Source organism: Manis javanica, chromosome 10 (assembly GCF_040802235.1).
Source record: "Manis javanica isolate MJ-LG chromosome 10, MJ_LKY, whole genome shotgun sequence".
NCBI lineage: Eukaryota > Metazoa > Chordata > Mammalia > Pholidota > Manidae > Manis > Manis javanica.
This window is the reverse complement of record NC_133165.1, coordinates 33511526-33527181: the sequence shown is the minus strand read 5'-3', so window position 1 is coordinate 33527181 and position 15656 is coordinate 33511526. Positions and strand designations below refer to the sequence as shown.

General features: G+C 49.3%; 2 protein-coding genes across 2 annotated transcripts; both read left to right on the top strand.

Moving 5' to 3' along the window:
• Positions 1-115: 115 nt before the first annotated feature.
• On the top strand, positions 116-9507 carry LOC108395765 (putative diacylglycerol O-acyltransferase 2-like protein DGAT2L7P). The gene is made up of 4 exons (XM_036998710.2): positions 116-831; positions 7720-7799; positions 8697-9136; positions 9304-9507. Exons 1-4 carry the CDS (start codon positions 781-783, stop codon positions 9447-9449), a joined length of 717 nt encoding a protein of 238 aa, XP_036854605.2. The 5' UTR covers positions 116-780; the 3' UTR covers positions 9450-9507.
• A 478-nt stretch (positions 9508-9985) lies between these two features.
• Positions 9986-12756, top strand: MOGAT3 (monoacylglycerol O-acyltransferase 3). The gene is given in 8 exon segments (XM_073214167.1): positions 9986-10193; positions 10460-10564; positions 10651-10721; positions 11007-11034; positions 11037-11210; positions 11496-11670; positions 12237-12436; positions 12528-12756. Coding segments are annotated over 8 exon segments (1017 nt in total). The 5' UTR covers positions 9986-10084; the 3' UTR covers positions 12683-12756.
• The last annotated feature ends 2900 nt before the right edge of the window (positions 12757-15656 follow it).

Genomic DNA, 15656 nt, shown 5'->3' with positions numbered 1-15656 from the left:
TCTCATCTACCTGTTGAGCCTGTATCCTCCCTGCTACCCAGAGTAGAGGGGGGACCTGGAGTTAATCCTGAGAGAAAGAATGGGTAAGAGGAGAAGGAAGAAGCAGAACATGGAGGCTTCCCCAGAGCCCATTTCTCTCTCCCCTGTATTGCCACGTGTGGGCAGTGCCTGAGAAGGGCCAGGTACAGATGAAGTCCAGCCCCCTACCTGCTGCCACAGATTCTCACCTGGTGGCATCTTCTCCCTTGCATGAGGGGTGACAGGGCAGAGCCCTGAGCTGCACTCCAGGGACAGTGCAAGGGGGTGGAAGGGTCCCTGGAGGCACATGCTCCAATGAGTGCGGACAGGCTGGAGCCTGACTGGCTTCTTGGACCTAAGCTTTTAGCGGGATCAGGAAAGGGGAAGCCCTGGATGGTCATCCTGAGAAAGCTTCCCCAGAGGAAGAGGAGAATGTGAAGCAGCCTTGAAACGAAGGAGATCTCCTGAGAACCGACCTTGCTTCCAGCCTCTAGGGGACCGGCAAGCCCTGGCCGAGACCCCACCAGGTGCCCTGAGCACAGCAGGCCAACCTTCTTTCCCTTGGCCTCTGCCAGTCTTACACCAGCCTATATTCCTGAATTTATTTTCCAACGGTTCCCTTGCAGGAGCCTTTAAAAACCAACAGCCTTGAGGATTAAAGATGGCGGTGTGAGAGGAGAGACAGAGGCTTCCTCATAAAACTGGATACAATTAGAAAATATAGTTGGCGCAACTAATCCTGAGAGAGCAACAGGAAAGAGGATGGTGCCAGACTGCATACACCCAGAGAAAAGAGCAGGCCTCACGGAACAGGTAACGTACCAAAGCTGTGGTCAGGCGGGACCCGATCCCTTCCCCCATCCCAGCTCACTGGTGGGAGGAAGAGAAACAGAGCAGGGAGGGAGTGGAAGACCTGGGACTGCTGAATACCTGGCTCTGGAGATCTGCTCTGGGAGCACAAACCTACATTTCATGGTGCTTTCATGATACTTGCATGATTACTGGGTTGGAAAGCTAATATAGGCAGAATTCCTGGAGAGACTGAGATTCCAGCCTCTTGTGGAAAGCAGGGATCCATATCCAGCTGCTCTGGGACAAAAGCTTATACCTGTGTGCTCCGCCCACTGGTTTAGGCAGTGGAGACAGGCACAGCAGCTGGGAAGCGGGGAACAGCTCTTTCCTCCCCCCAGGCACCAATACCGCTCCCCTGCGACCCCCGACATTGCTTCAGGGGCTGAGCAGCTCCAGGGTAGAGCTTCTGGACACCAGAGGGCATCATATACAAATATGAAACACCAAAGGAACCTGGTCCAGAGTAAAATTAATGTAACTCCGGAGAAAGATTTAAATGATATGGACCTTATGACTCTTCCTGGAAGGGAGTTCAAAATAAAAATCATCAACATACTAATGGAGGTACGGAAAGATACCAAGAACTCAGGAATGAATTCAGATCAGAGATACAATCACTGAAGAGCACAATGGGGGTATTAAAAGCACATTGCATACAGTAGAGGAGACGATGAATGAAATAGAAACTAGAGAAGAGGAATACAAAGAAGCTGAGGCACAGAGAGAAAAAAGGATCTCTAGAATGAAAGAATATTGAGAGAACTGTGTGACCAATCCAAATGGAACAATATTTGCATTATAGGGGTACCAGAAGAAGAAGAGAAAGAGAAAGGGATAGAAAGTGTCTTTGAGGAGGTAGTTGCTGAAAACTTCCCCAATCTGGGGAAGGATATAGTCTCTCAGGCCATGGAGATCCACAGATCTCCCAACACAAGGGACCCAAGGAAGACAACACCAAGACATATAGTAATAAAATTGGCAAAGATCAAGGATAAGGACAGACTATTAAAAGCAGCCAGAGAAATAAGATCACATACAAAGAGGCATGATGTGTTTAATGCAATGAAGCAGAAGGGCCTGGAACCAAGATTACTTTATCTGGCAAGATTATCATTTAAATTTGAAGGAGGGATTAAACAATTTCCAGGTAAGCAAAAGCTGAGAGAATTTACCTCCCACAAACCATCTCCACAGTCTATTTAGAAGAGACTGCTATAGATGGAAGTATTCCTAAGGTTTAATAGCTGCCACGAGAGGGAAAAAAACCACAGTAAAGAAAGTAGAACAGCTAATTACTAACAAATGCAAAATTAAATTAACTATTCCCAAAGTCAATCAAGGCATAGACAAAGAATACAGAATATGCTACCTAATATATAAAGAATGGAGGAGGAAGAAAAAGGAAGAGAAAAAGAAAAGAACCTTTAGATTGTGTTTGTAACAGCATATTAAGTGAGTTAAGTTAGACTCTTAGATAGTAAGGAAATTAACCTTGAACCTTTGATGATCATGAATCTAAACCCTGCAATGGCAATAAGTACATACCTATCAATAATCACCCTAAATGTAAATGGACTGAATGCACCAATCAAAAGACATAGAGTCACTGAATGGATAAAAAAGCAAGATATGTCTATATGCTGCCTGCAAGAGACTCACTTTAAATCCAAAGATATACACAGACTAAAAGTGAAGAGATGGAAAAAGATATTTCATGCAACTAACAGAGAGAAAAAAGCAGAAGTTGCAGTACTTGTATCAGACAAAATAGACTTCAAAACACAGAAAGTAACAAGAGACAAAGAAGGACATTACATAATGATAAAGGGGTCAATCCAACAAGAAGATATAACCATTATAAATATCTATGCTCCCAACACAGGAGCACCCACATATGTGAAACTAATACTAACAGAATTAAAAGGGGAAACAGAATGCAATGCATTCATTCTAGGAGACTTCAACACTCCACTCACTCTGAAGGACAGATCAACCAGACAGAAGATAAGTCAGGAGACAGAGGCACTGAACAACACAATAGACAGATGGACCTAACAGACATCTATAGAACTCTACACCCAAAAGCAACAGAATACACATTCTTCTCAAGTACACATGGAACATTTTCAAGAATAGATCATATACTAGGCCACAAAAAGAGCCTCAGTAAATTAAAAAATATTGAAATTGTACCAACCAGTTTCTCAGATCACAAAGCTATGAAACCAGAAATAAATTACACAAAGAAAATGAAAAATCCGACAAACACATGTGGCTTCACAAATGCTCCTAAATAACCAATGGATCAATGACCAAATAAAAACAGAGATCAAGCAATATATGGAGACAAATGACAATAATTCAACACTGCAAAATTTGTGGGACGCAGCCAAGGCTGTGCTAAGAGGAAAGTATATTGCAATACAGGCCTACCTCAAGAAAGAAGAGCAATCCCATATAAGCAGTCTAAACTCACAATTAATGAAACTAGAAAAAGAACAAATGAGACCCAAAGTCAGTAGAAGGCAGGACATAATAAAGATTAGAGCAGAAATACATAAAATTGAGAAGAACAAAACAATAGAAAGAATCAATGAAAGCAAGAGCTGGTTCTTTGAGAAAATAAACAAAATAGATACAACCCTAGCCAGACTTATCAAGAAAAAAAGAGAGTCTACACACATAAACAGAATCCCTATGGACATCACAGAAATACAAAGAATTATTAGAGAATACTATGAAAAATTATCTGCTAACAAACTGGATAACCTAGAAGAAATGGACAACTTTCTAGAAAAATACAACCTTCCAAGGCTGACCAAGGAAGAAACATAAAATCTGAACAGACCAATTACCAGCAACGAAATTGAACTGGTAATCAAAAATCTACCTAAGAACAAAATGCCTGAACCAGATGGCTTCACCGCTGAATTCTATCAAACATTTAGTGAAGACCTAATACCCATCCTCCTTAAAGTTTTCCAAAAAATAGAAGAGGAGGGAATACTTCCAAACTCATTCTATGAGGCCAGCATCACTCTAATACCAAAACCAGACAAAGACACCACAAAAAAAGAAAATTATGGACCAATATCCCTGATGAACATAGAGGCAAAAATACTCAACAAAATATTAGCAAACAGAATTCAAAAATACATCAAAAAGATCATCCATCATGATCAAGTTGGATTTATGCCTGGGATGCAAGGATGGTACAACATTCGAAAATCCATCAACATCATCCACCACATCAATAGAAAGAAGGACAAAAACCATGACATGATCATCTCCATAGATGCTGAAAAAGCATTTGACAAAATTCAACATCCATTCATGATAAAAACTCTCAACAAAATGGATATAGAGGGCAAGTACCTCAACATAATAAAGGCCATATATGACAAACCCACAGCCAACATTATACTTAACAGTGAGAAGCTGAAAGCTTTTCCTTTAAGATCGGGAACAAGACAAGGATGCCCACTCTCCCCACTTCTATTCAACATAGTACTGGAGGTCCTAGCTACGGCAATCAGACAACACAAAGAAATAAAAGGCATCCAGATTGGCAAGGAAGAAGTTAAACTTTCCCTGTTTGCAGATGACATTATATTGTACATAAAAAAACCTAAAGAATCCACTCCAAAACTACTAGATGTAATATCTGAATTCAGCAAAGTTTCATGATACAAAATTAGTACACAGAAATCTGTTGCTTTCCTATACACTAACAATGAACTAGCAGAGAGAGAAATCAGGAAAACAATTCCATTCACAATTGCATCAAAAAGAATAAAATACCTAGGAATAAACCTAACCAAGGAAGTGAAAGACCTATACTCAGAAAACTACAAGACACTCATGAGAGAAATTAAAGAAGATACCAATAAATGGAAGCACATGTGCTTATGGATAGGAAGAATTAATATTGTCAAAATGGCCATCCTGCCTAAAGCCATCTATAGATTCAATGAAATTCCTATCAAAATACCAACAGCATTCTTCAATGAACTAGAGAAAATCATCCTAAAATTCATATGGAACCACAAAAGACCTCGAATAACCAAAGCAATCCTAAGAAGGAAGAATAAAGCAGGGGGATTATGCTCCCCAACTTCAAGCTCTACTACAAAGCCACAGTAACCAAGACAATTTGGTACTGGCACAAGAACAGACCAATAGACCAATGGAACAGAATAGAGAGCCCTGATATAAACCCAACCATATATGGTCAATATATAATAAAGGAGCCATGGACATACAATGGGGAAATGACAGCCTCTTCAACAGCTGGTGTTGGCAAAACTGGACAGCTACATGCAAGAGAATGAAACTGGATTATTGTTTAACCCCATACACAAAAGTAAACTCAAAATGGATTAAAGACTTGAATGTGAGTCATGAAACCATAAAACTTTTAGAAGACAACATAGGCAAACATTTCCTGAATGTAAGCATGAGCAAATTCTTCCTGAACCCATCTCCTCGAGAAAGGGAAACAAAAGCAAAAATGAACTCATGGGACTACATCAAACTAAAAAGTTTTTGTATGGCAAAGGACATCATCAACAAAACAAAAAGGCATCCTACAGTATAGAAGAATATATTTGTAAATGGCATATCCGACAAGGGGTTAACATCCAAAATATATAAAGAACTTACACACCTCAGCACCCAAAAAGCAAATAACCCAATTAACAAATGGGCAGAGGATATGAAGAGACGGTTCTCCAAATAAGAAATTCAGATGGCCAATAGACACATGAAAAGATGCTCCACATCACTAATCATCAGGGAAATGCAAATTAAAACCACAATGAGATATCACCTCACACCAGTAAGGATGGCCAGCATCGAAAAGACTAAGAACAACAAATGTTGGCGAGGATGCGGAGAAAGGGGAACCCTCCTACACTGCTGGTGGGAATGTAAGCTAGTTCAACCATTGTGGAAAGAAATATAGTGGTTCCTCAAAAAACTAAAAATAGAAATACCATTTGACCCTGGAATCCCACTCCTTGTAATATACCCAAAGAATACAACTTCTCAGATTCAAAAAGACATAGACACCCCTATGTTCATCACAGCACTTTTTACAATAGCCAAGATATGGAAGCAACCTAAGTGTCCATCAGTAGATGAATGGATAAAAAAGATGTGGTACATATATACAATGGAAAACTATTCAGCCATAAGAAAGAAACAAATCCTACCATTTGCAACAACATGGATGGAGCTGGAGGACATTATGCTCAGTGAAATAAACCAGGCGGAGAAACACAAATGCCAAATGATTTCCCTCATTTGTGGAGTATAACAATGAGGCAAAACCGAAGGAACAAAATGGCAGCAGACTCAGAGACTCCAAGAAGGAACTGGTGGTTACCAAAGGGGAGGGGTGTGGGAGGGCAGGTGGGGAGGGAGGGAGAAGGGGACTGAGGGGCATTATGTTTAGTACACATGGTGTGGGGGATCATGGGGAGAACAGTGTAGCACAGAGAAGGCACATAGTGGATCTCTGGCAACTTGCTGCACTGATGGACAGTGACTGCATTGGGGTGTGGGTGGGGACTTGATAATATGAGTAAATATAGTAACCACATTGTTTTTTCGTGTGAAACCTTCATAAGAGTGTATATCAATCATACCTTAATAAAAAAATTTTTTTAAAAACCCAACAGCCTATTACTTTTCCCAGGGCGTTTCCTGACTCTGGTACCTATCTTGCCATTCACACCTTATTCCTTCTTCTTGCTCAAACTCCCAGGAAAACTTCCTCTAACAAAGACTTCCCTCCTGGTGGGTGGGGCTGGTCACCTGGGTGGGCCACCTTTCTGTGTGGACTGATGATTTCTCTGGACAGACTTTTAAGTCTATCTCATCCTGGTCCTCTCTACCCTCATTGCATGCCCTGTGGATGGAAGTGAGCTGAGGAAGGACAGGAGAAAATGCCTTCTGGCAAGTTCCCTGGATGAGGAAGCCTGCATGAGAGTGAGGCAGGGGACAGGGACAGAAAGGATGTGCTACCTTGAGCAGGAGATCCCACAGATCTACCATTCATCTACTGGGTATCTCCCATCTGTGGGGCACCTGTCACGAGGGCCGTAGCAATGAGCACAATAACCTGACTTCTTGTTGCTCACTGCTTGGGGTGAGACCTCAATCAGGAGATCACTGCAGTACAGGGGAAGTATTTTATGCTAAGAGCATGTGACAGAGGCACCAAATGGGGTGTGTATCAGACTTCCCTAATGGAGTGACATTCCCTGACCTGGAGAACGTGCTGGTTCCACAGACCTCTGGCCAGTTTGGGGGAAGGCCATGGTAATGGTGAAGACTGGCCCCAGCGCACTTGGAGGGTGTGCCCACAACTCAGTGGGGCTCTCTTTTGGGGTCCAGCAATCCTCAGCCTGTCCCCGAAGCCCTCCTCTCTGGAGTGTCTCCCCACAGAGACCTAAGTTCCTTTTGGGGGCCAGGCCTGAGTGACAGGGGCTCCCTACTGTTTTCTCTCATGTTGGGAGCCCCGTTACTGGTGGTACACACCACTCAGGCAGTCGCCTGCTTTCCCAGACTCTGCTAGTCCGGCTGCTCACAGAGGCCAAGGTCCTGACTCCACCAAGTCCAAACACCTTCCTCACCCCCAACTCTTGGCCACACCCCTGGTTATTTTTGTTTGTTCCTATTGGCCATCATCCTGTGAGCTTAGGTAGTTAACTTTTCCCTGTTCAGGTCAGCAAAGGACAGAGAAGCAGGGTCAGAACCAGAGCCAGGAGTCAGGGCCAGCAGGCTGGGCCAAAAGGCCATGTGCTTAAGAGATCACAGCATTCCCTGCACGATTCCCCTCCACAGCATGCTGGCCTCCTCCAGCCGCCTCCACCGGGGTCTCCAAGTGTTTGCTATACTGCAATGGATCTTCTTCTTGGGACTGGGTGAGTCCCCAAAGCCTTTGACCAGGACCTTCTCCCGTTCCCCATCCTGGTGCTCTGTTACCCCATCACCAAGAGGGAGGAGGGACAGATATCTCAGAGGTCCTTGAAGGAGTGAGAATCAGGTGGGGTCAAAGGGCCTGAAGCCATGAAACAGAGGAGGTGGCAGAGGGGGACCTGGGACTTAATTGCCTGGGTCCTGAGTGAGCCCATCCCACCCTGTAGCCCAGGTGTGCCTGGCTGCGCTGCTCCTTGCACTCCTAGGCCGGGCCTGGATCCTGGCCGTCCTCTACCTGATGTGGCTCTATGAGCACAGGGACATGCCAAGGACAGGAGGCCGCCACTCTGCCTGGGTCCGGAACTGGGCCATCTGGAGACACTTCCAGGACTACTTTCCCCTCTCGGTGAGAGCACAGGGACTGGTGTGCTGAGTGAGGGTGGACCTTCAGAATAGACTCTTCCAAACTCATCCCCAAAGTACAGTCTCATGGTGAGGATGGGGGTGTGCTCTCTGCACCCCCAGCTGGTTAAAACTGCAGAGTTGCATCCCTCCCAAAACTACCTCTTTGGCTTCCACCCTCATGGGATCCTGGTCCTTGGGGCCTTTGGCAACTTCTGCACAGAGGCCATGGGCTTCTCCCACCTCTTCCCTGGCCTCCAGCCACACCTGCTCATGCTGCCCTGCTGCTTCCACCTGCCTCTCTCCCGGGACTACATCATGTGCGCTGGTGAGAGGGAGAGTCTGGCCTCAGAAACCCTAGTCCCTGCTGTCACATCCTATCTCATGCACCTCCAGTCTTGGGGAACTCCTGGTCCCACTCCACCTTCCCGGTGCCCTCCTCCCTCTTCTGTTCTAGAAGACCTGGCTGTCAGGTCACCCAGCTTTTGTCTTGCCCCCAGGTTTGGTGTCCTCCGACAAGGCCAGCGCAGCCTATCTGCTGTCCCGGCCCAGAGGTGGCCAGGTGGCCGTCCTGGCAGTGGGAGGACCCCTGGAGGCGCTGGAGACAAAGCCCGGAGCGCTGAGCTTGCGTATCCGGACTCAGAAGGGATTTATCAAGTTGGCGCTGGAACACGGGTGAGAAGTCCGCCCTGCTGCCTTGTGGGGAGGAGCGCTGTGCGCGCAGGGCCAGGAGTCAGGCGGCTCTGCTTCCCCAGGGCCTCCTTGGTGCCTGTCTTCTCTTTCGGGGAGAATGAGCTCTTCCAGCAGTTCCCGAACCCACCGGGCTCGTGGGTACGGAGGGCTCAGGAAGTAATGCCGCCGCTGCCGAGCGTGGCCCTGCCGCTGTTCCACGGCCGCCGGGGCCTCCTTCTGCCCTTCCGTACACCCATCCACACAGTCGGTGAGCCCCGCCTTTGCCCCCGCGCTATCCCGCAAGTCCCCCACTCTCCTAGGCTGGCCTTCGGCTGTAACCCCAGCCCTCAACTGTGTCCCCACGATCAATGCAGACCTGAGGGAACGGGACCGACATCCCAGCCACCGCCCCTCTCGTCCCTGTTCTGCCCACAGTGGGGGCCCAGATCCCGATGCAGCGGAACCTGCGGCCCAACCGGGCGCAGGTGACGGAGCTGCACGCGGAGCCGCTCACGCAGCTGTTCGAGGAACACAAGGCGCGCTACGGTGTCCCCGAGGACAGGCACCTCCTCTTCACCTAGGCGGCTCCGGAACCCTACCCGTTCACCTCGGGGACTGTGGGTGGGGAGTGAAATTAAAGGTGGGAACAAAGCTGCGGTGTCTGTGTGTTTGTGCACCAAGAGGCAGTTCGCGCGCCTCAGGGCCAGACCTGCCACCACGCCGGCCCGCGCCTTGAATAGCCTGGACACCCCGGGACCTGCAAGATCCGAGGCGCGTGTCAGGCGTCCTCTCGGCCGTAACCGAGACCCGACAGACTCACCTGGGCTGCTGCCCGCCCCGCCCCCAGCAGCTGGGACCCAGTGGGTGGGCTCTCCTGCCAATTCTGGGTCCCCGCCCCATCAGTTCCTAGGGCGCCGGGTTGCCTCCCCTCCTTCGCAACGCCCCCCCACCCCCCACCTCCGCCGCCGAGTCCCTCCCAGCGGTCAGCCCAGACCAACAGATGCTGGCAGTTCAAAGATCAATGAGGAGGAGCCTGGAGACCGCTGATGCTCCTAATCCAAGGGGCTCCTCATCCTCACAGCCCTGACACCACACGCATTCCCGGGAGGCCCCAGGGGCTGGGTGTCCAGGACAAGAAAGCCTTCCCAGACCTGCACCCACAGCTTCAGCTTCTGTGTTCTGGGTGCTGGAGCCCTGCTCACACAGGACTACTAGGATGCGCGTCTCCACAGCCCCGCCGCCCACCCCCACCGTGAAAACCCTGCAGAAGCAGTGGCTGGAAGCAATGGCCGCCTACTATTATGTGCTCCTTTTCCTCTTCGTGGGTGAGTGGGGGGGGGAGGCAAGAGTGCCTGGAGGCATGGGCCAGTGGCGGCGGGGGGGGGGGGAGCGGGGAGGCACGGGTGCCAACAGGAGGGAAGGACTAGGAGAGAAAGCTGGAGCCCCACTTGCCTGGATGCCTGAGGGTAAAGGGAGCTAGAGAGGGCTAGAGGTCATGCTGGGAGGCCGCCAGATAAGGTGGGTGAGGGGAGCAGCTGGATGAGACCGAGTCTGAAAAGCAATTCATTTTTCTTCCTCCTCTTTCACCCAGGCCCTTTCTTCTCCCTCCTTTTGTTTCTCCTCTTCACCTCACTCTGGTTGCTTTCTGTTCTCTACTCACTGTGGCTGTTCCTGGACCGGGACACCCCCAACCAAGGTGAGTACTGGACCTGGGGCGGCCGGTAATGAGAAATGGCGGTTGGCTGCTTCCAAGGACCCTGGCACCCATCTCTCTGCCCTAAGGCGGAAGGCAATTCGAGTGATTGAGGAATTGTGTCATTTGGAAGCACCAATGGGACTACTATCCTATCAAGGTGACAGGTCACCCTCCAGAGAGACTCTTTGCCTCCTTCCTCTCCCCCCACCCCCCGCCACAGCCACCCTTCCCTCCCTATGCTCCCCCAGCTGGACAAGCTCAAACAGTAGGGCAGTGCATAGGGGTGGGAGGTGGAGTGGTATTCAAGAGTGGGTGCCCTGTTTGGCTGGCCCCACCCTAGGACCTTGAACACTGAAGACTGTTGGGTGGGAGGACAACTCTTTTCCCCTGGATGCCCTGCCTTCTATACCTGCCTCTCCTCTTTCTGCCCAACACCCTGGAGCTGGTGAAGACGGGAGAGCTGCCCCCAACTGGAACTATGTGCTGGTTTCGCACCCACATGGGATCATGTCCACTGGAACCTTCTGTAATTTCTCCACCGAGTGCAATGGTGCCTCCCAGATGTTCCCTGGGATTCGGCTGTCCGTCGCTGGGCTCGCCAGCCTCTTCTACTACCCAGTCTTACGCGACTACATCCTGTGGAGTGGTGAGCCTTGAGCTGAGTGGGAGGAGGTGCCCCCTGGCGGAGTGCCTTCCACCCGCCCAGTGCAGGACCTGGCCTGAATACTGGCCAGGCTCACAGCGGGCATCAGTGACTAGCTTTGGAGCAAGTGTCCTGCATCCCTGCTGGAAGAGGCACTGTAGGGCATGGCAGCATGGGATGTGTTAGAAGGAATGGGATGTGGGGTGCAGCCTTCCTGTACTAGAGGGTGGTGAGGGGCTAAGGAGCTGGAGAGGGTGGTGACAGCTCCCTACCTCCTTATGCCTGCAGGGTTGTGTTCGGTGGCCCGCCAGAGCCTAGACTTTATCCTCTCATGGTCCCAACTTGGGCAGGCTGTGGTCATCCTGGTTGGGGGTGCCCAAGAGTCCTTGTATGCCATCCAAGGGCAGCACTACCTCACTCTCCAGAATCACAAAGGTTTCGTGCGCCTGGCACTGAGGCATGGGTGAGTTGGCAGCAGGTTCTTAGCCCAGACCTGTTCTTCGCAATCGGAAGTCCACACTCTGTCCTACGCACCTGGGTCCTTGTAGGTAGGACTGTGAGTGCCCAGACCTTGAACTGTGCCCTACACCTGGAGGGTGCTCATGGTACTTGTACCAAGCACTGTGCCCATTTTCACTGCCAAGATTCCTCCCTCTCTGAAAGGCAGGACTGTAGTGCACATGGGCTCTTGGACTCAGAAGCCCTGGGTTCAAATCCCTTTCTGACACAATCTCAAAGGCAAGACCCTGGGTGTTTCTTTACCTGTGAAACAGTTATTAGCTACCTTGCAATGAGGTTGTAGTTGTAAAGACTGGGTGTATGAAGGCCCAGGACACAATCATTTCTCAAGAAACATGAGTCCTATCTTCCAGATTTTCCTCTGTAGCCACTGTTATTTGCTTCAAAAGGCTTTGCAAAGTGGACTCATGACGTATGGCAAGGAATACATACCTCTGAGCGTCCCATCCTGGGGCACTCCCAGAGCTGCTGGCTTGACCACCCCTCTTCTCTCTTGCTGCCCCCTCCCAGAGCCTCCCTGGTGCCTGTATACAACTTTGGAGAAAATGATATCTTCAGACTTAAGGCTTTTGCAACAGACTCCTGGCAGTATCTGTGCCAGATCACCTTCAAGAAATGTGTGGGCTTTTCTCCCTGCATCTTCTGGGGCCACAGTCTCTTTTCCAACTCCTGGGGCTTGCTGCCCTTCACGATGCCCATCACCACTGTGGGTGAGTACCCGTCTCCAGGGAAGAAAGCTGCGGTCAGCTGTGGGGGCAGCAGAGGCCTCTCCCCTCGCATGTGTCTCCCCTCTCCCTGCAGTGGGTCACCCCATCCTGGTACCCCAAAGCCTCAGCCTCACTCAGGAAGAAGTTGACCACTACCACATGCTCTACATGAAGGTTCTGGAGCAACTGTCTGAGGAGCACAAGGAAAGCTATGGCGTCCCTGCTGCTATGCATCTCACCTTCATGTAGCCCTGGCTCTGACTCCACCAGTCCCTGAGCTGCTGAGCCTGCTACACTGACTCCTCCACCTGCTGCTGTGCTCTGTGACCCCAATAAAAGCTAGTTCTCTCCCACTACTACTTTCGTAGAACTGGGTGCCTGAAGAGCTCATGCTCTCGCTCTACAAGTGAACATGTCCAGACCTAATCCACCCCCATCCTAATATATTACCAAGTTGCTGCCTTAGACTGGGTATCAGGACTCTGAATTCTCCTCCCAGCAAGACTTGATTCTGCTGCATGACCTTGCATAAGTCTTTTCCCTTTGCTGGGCCCCTTCTCTCCCTGTAAATGAAGGCATCTGCTTAGGTGAGACCAGTAGAGCCTCAGGACTGAGTTGGGGAGAATGGCTCCAAGGAGGAGTCGACTTTGAAGGGTGAGCAAAACTAACGTAGATAGAGAAGAGAAGGTGAGTGGCAGAATGTCACCAGCAAAAGCTGAGCTTGGTTCAGGATACCTGACAATAAGGAGACTGGAATGATCTCCAGAGGTAGAAAAGATAGAGATAGGTACAGAGCCTTTTTCTGCACCCCTTCCCCATCCTTCATGTTCTCCTGGGGCTGGGCAATCATATGAAGCAAGGATTTATTTTACCTGAATTAAACCTGACTGCGAGCCCAGGATCAGGTTGACCTTAGCTCACTTGCTCAATAAGCATAGGACTGTCATGAAGATCGAAGAATTAAGATTTAGGGCTTAGAGCAGAGATGGCCAAAATACGAGCTGAGGAGAGCTTGCTGTCCTTACCGTCACGATCATAGGCATGGCATCTCAAACTGGAGGGCAAGACTAAGCAGTCTACTGTCCCTATGTGGTCACAGCATCTGCTGACTGTTGTTAGATCTATTTGCCAACTGGCTTTGTGTCTGTACCTGGGACTTAACCAAGAATGACTTGATGGCATACAGTCGCAATGCAACTATATTTGTCCCCCACTGTCCTATAAAATGTATTCAGTGGAACAATTTTCTCTTGTCCCTGGATAAAAATATGAGCAGTCCCATGACTTATCTGGGTCATTCTCAGGTGATAAGTTCTACATTCACTTTAAGCTGGTACACAGAAATCTGTAGTTGGAGTAATTAACACTTCAGTCTTCATTCAAGGGTAGGAATTTTCTCCTCTCCCCCAAAGGCTAACTGCAAGCAGCCTGCCTGCTTGGCCAGAAGATGCGGGGAGGTAGAGCAGAAAGCAGTGTGACTGACCTCTTTCCTCTCCCTCCCTTGCTAGGCGCTTTTACTGAACCCTGTGGGCTGGAGCGTGGGGCAGAAGAGGGGAAAGGGAACCCAAAAGTTCTTACCGCACTGTCATAAGATAGCTTTGTGCTCTCTGGGTCTCCAGATCATTGAAGCTGATCTCTTCCTCACGGGTCAGTCCTCTCATGAATTCTTCAGAGTATTCCCTTTAAGGATCCTCTGGCAGCTTCCATGCTTTCTCTGCCTCCTCATCTGTCCCTGGTTTTCTGCCCATGCACTCAACATAGGTTGTCTCCTTAGCAGGCCCATCACTTTTCTAGGCTGGGGGAATGGGGAGAGAGATGGAAAATACAGCTCCAGGTTTGAGCATCCTTGGTCCAGATACCATTGGAGCGCTGTTTGGCCTTGATGCAGCCACATGCCCTTCCTTCTTTCCTGGAAGGGAATACCTAGTCAGCCACAATGTGGCAGATAGGTTTCCCTAGAGGGCACCTCCTTCAAACCCTGGGGACATGCCAAGTTCTTTGAGTATTGAAACCTTTGCCACTGATCCTGCTGAGGTCAACTTTGCCTTTTGCAGGTAGGGCTTGCAGCTCTTGAAGTCCCCCCAAACCCACCTCTTCTTCATCTCCAAACTCTAATCCTTGTCATGGGTGAGGAGCTCAAGAGTTGCTTCTCAACCCTTTGCTTGGAAAATGTTGCATAGGTCTGGCCTGGCCCCTTTGGGAATGCAGGACCTATGTATTGTGCCTTTATGCCTCAGCCCAAACTTCAATGTCGGCATCATGTGTGTTTCTCTGGGTTCTTACCCTGGGGGTCAAGGCACCAGCTTCAAGTAAGAACTGGCCACCCAAAGCTGGGAGTGTGGGGATTGGATCCCTGGGGGCCTTCTTCCAAGAAGCCCCTGTGCTTCTTCCCCATGAGCAGTGGGTGCCTCTCTCTGGGCTGTGGTGTTGGGCTGGGTGGTAGGTGAGGAATGGGACCTTTGTGTGGGACTGATGGGGATCTTGGGGTGTTCATTCCCATCAGGCCCCTGTCTGAAACACCAAACTACTGAAGTCATGGGGTGCAGGGAGAGGATTGGCTTGAGGCTGGAAAGGAACAGGAGAAGTCAAGAAGGTCCATTTAAGAAATGTGTTGGCCTTAGAGGCAGAGAGATGGTCAAAAGGAGGGAAGTGCTTGTAGTACCCAGGAAGCCAGTTGGGCAAATTTCTCAGGAAAGGGGTCAGGTCTGATCCCAGTGGAAAGGGGAAGAATCAGATGGGTACATTAGCCTCCATGTGAAAACACCTGGGTTGGGAAAGAGGCCACAACACAAACCAGAAAGGTACAGGATGGTCATGATCGGGTTTTTGTCTCTGGGAGAGAGACTTGGCATCCATATGCGGGTGCTGGAGATGAGATGTGACAAGTAGAATGTGTTGTTACTGCTGAGGGTCGCACTAAGACTGTGAGGGAAGGAGGGAGGAGGAAATGACACTCTGGGCAATGACAGGTGTGCACACACACCCCCATTAATAATTTAAGTGGAGAGATGAGTATCACTTCCCTGTTCATCATGCCAGCCTGGGATCCTTCCTGTCCTCTGTGACAGACCTCAGGCAGCCTCCACCCACCACCACCCACCTTCCTCTGAGTGTGTGATCCTCTCCAGGGAGCCAGCCCAGAATGGGAGGGAGCCACAGGCTTCAGGGGGGCCTCTGGTGTCTCCCACAATTCCCAGAGTCTCCCCAGGTGACCTCTGATGCA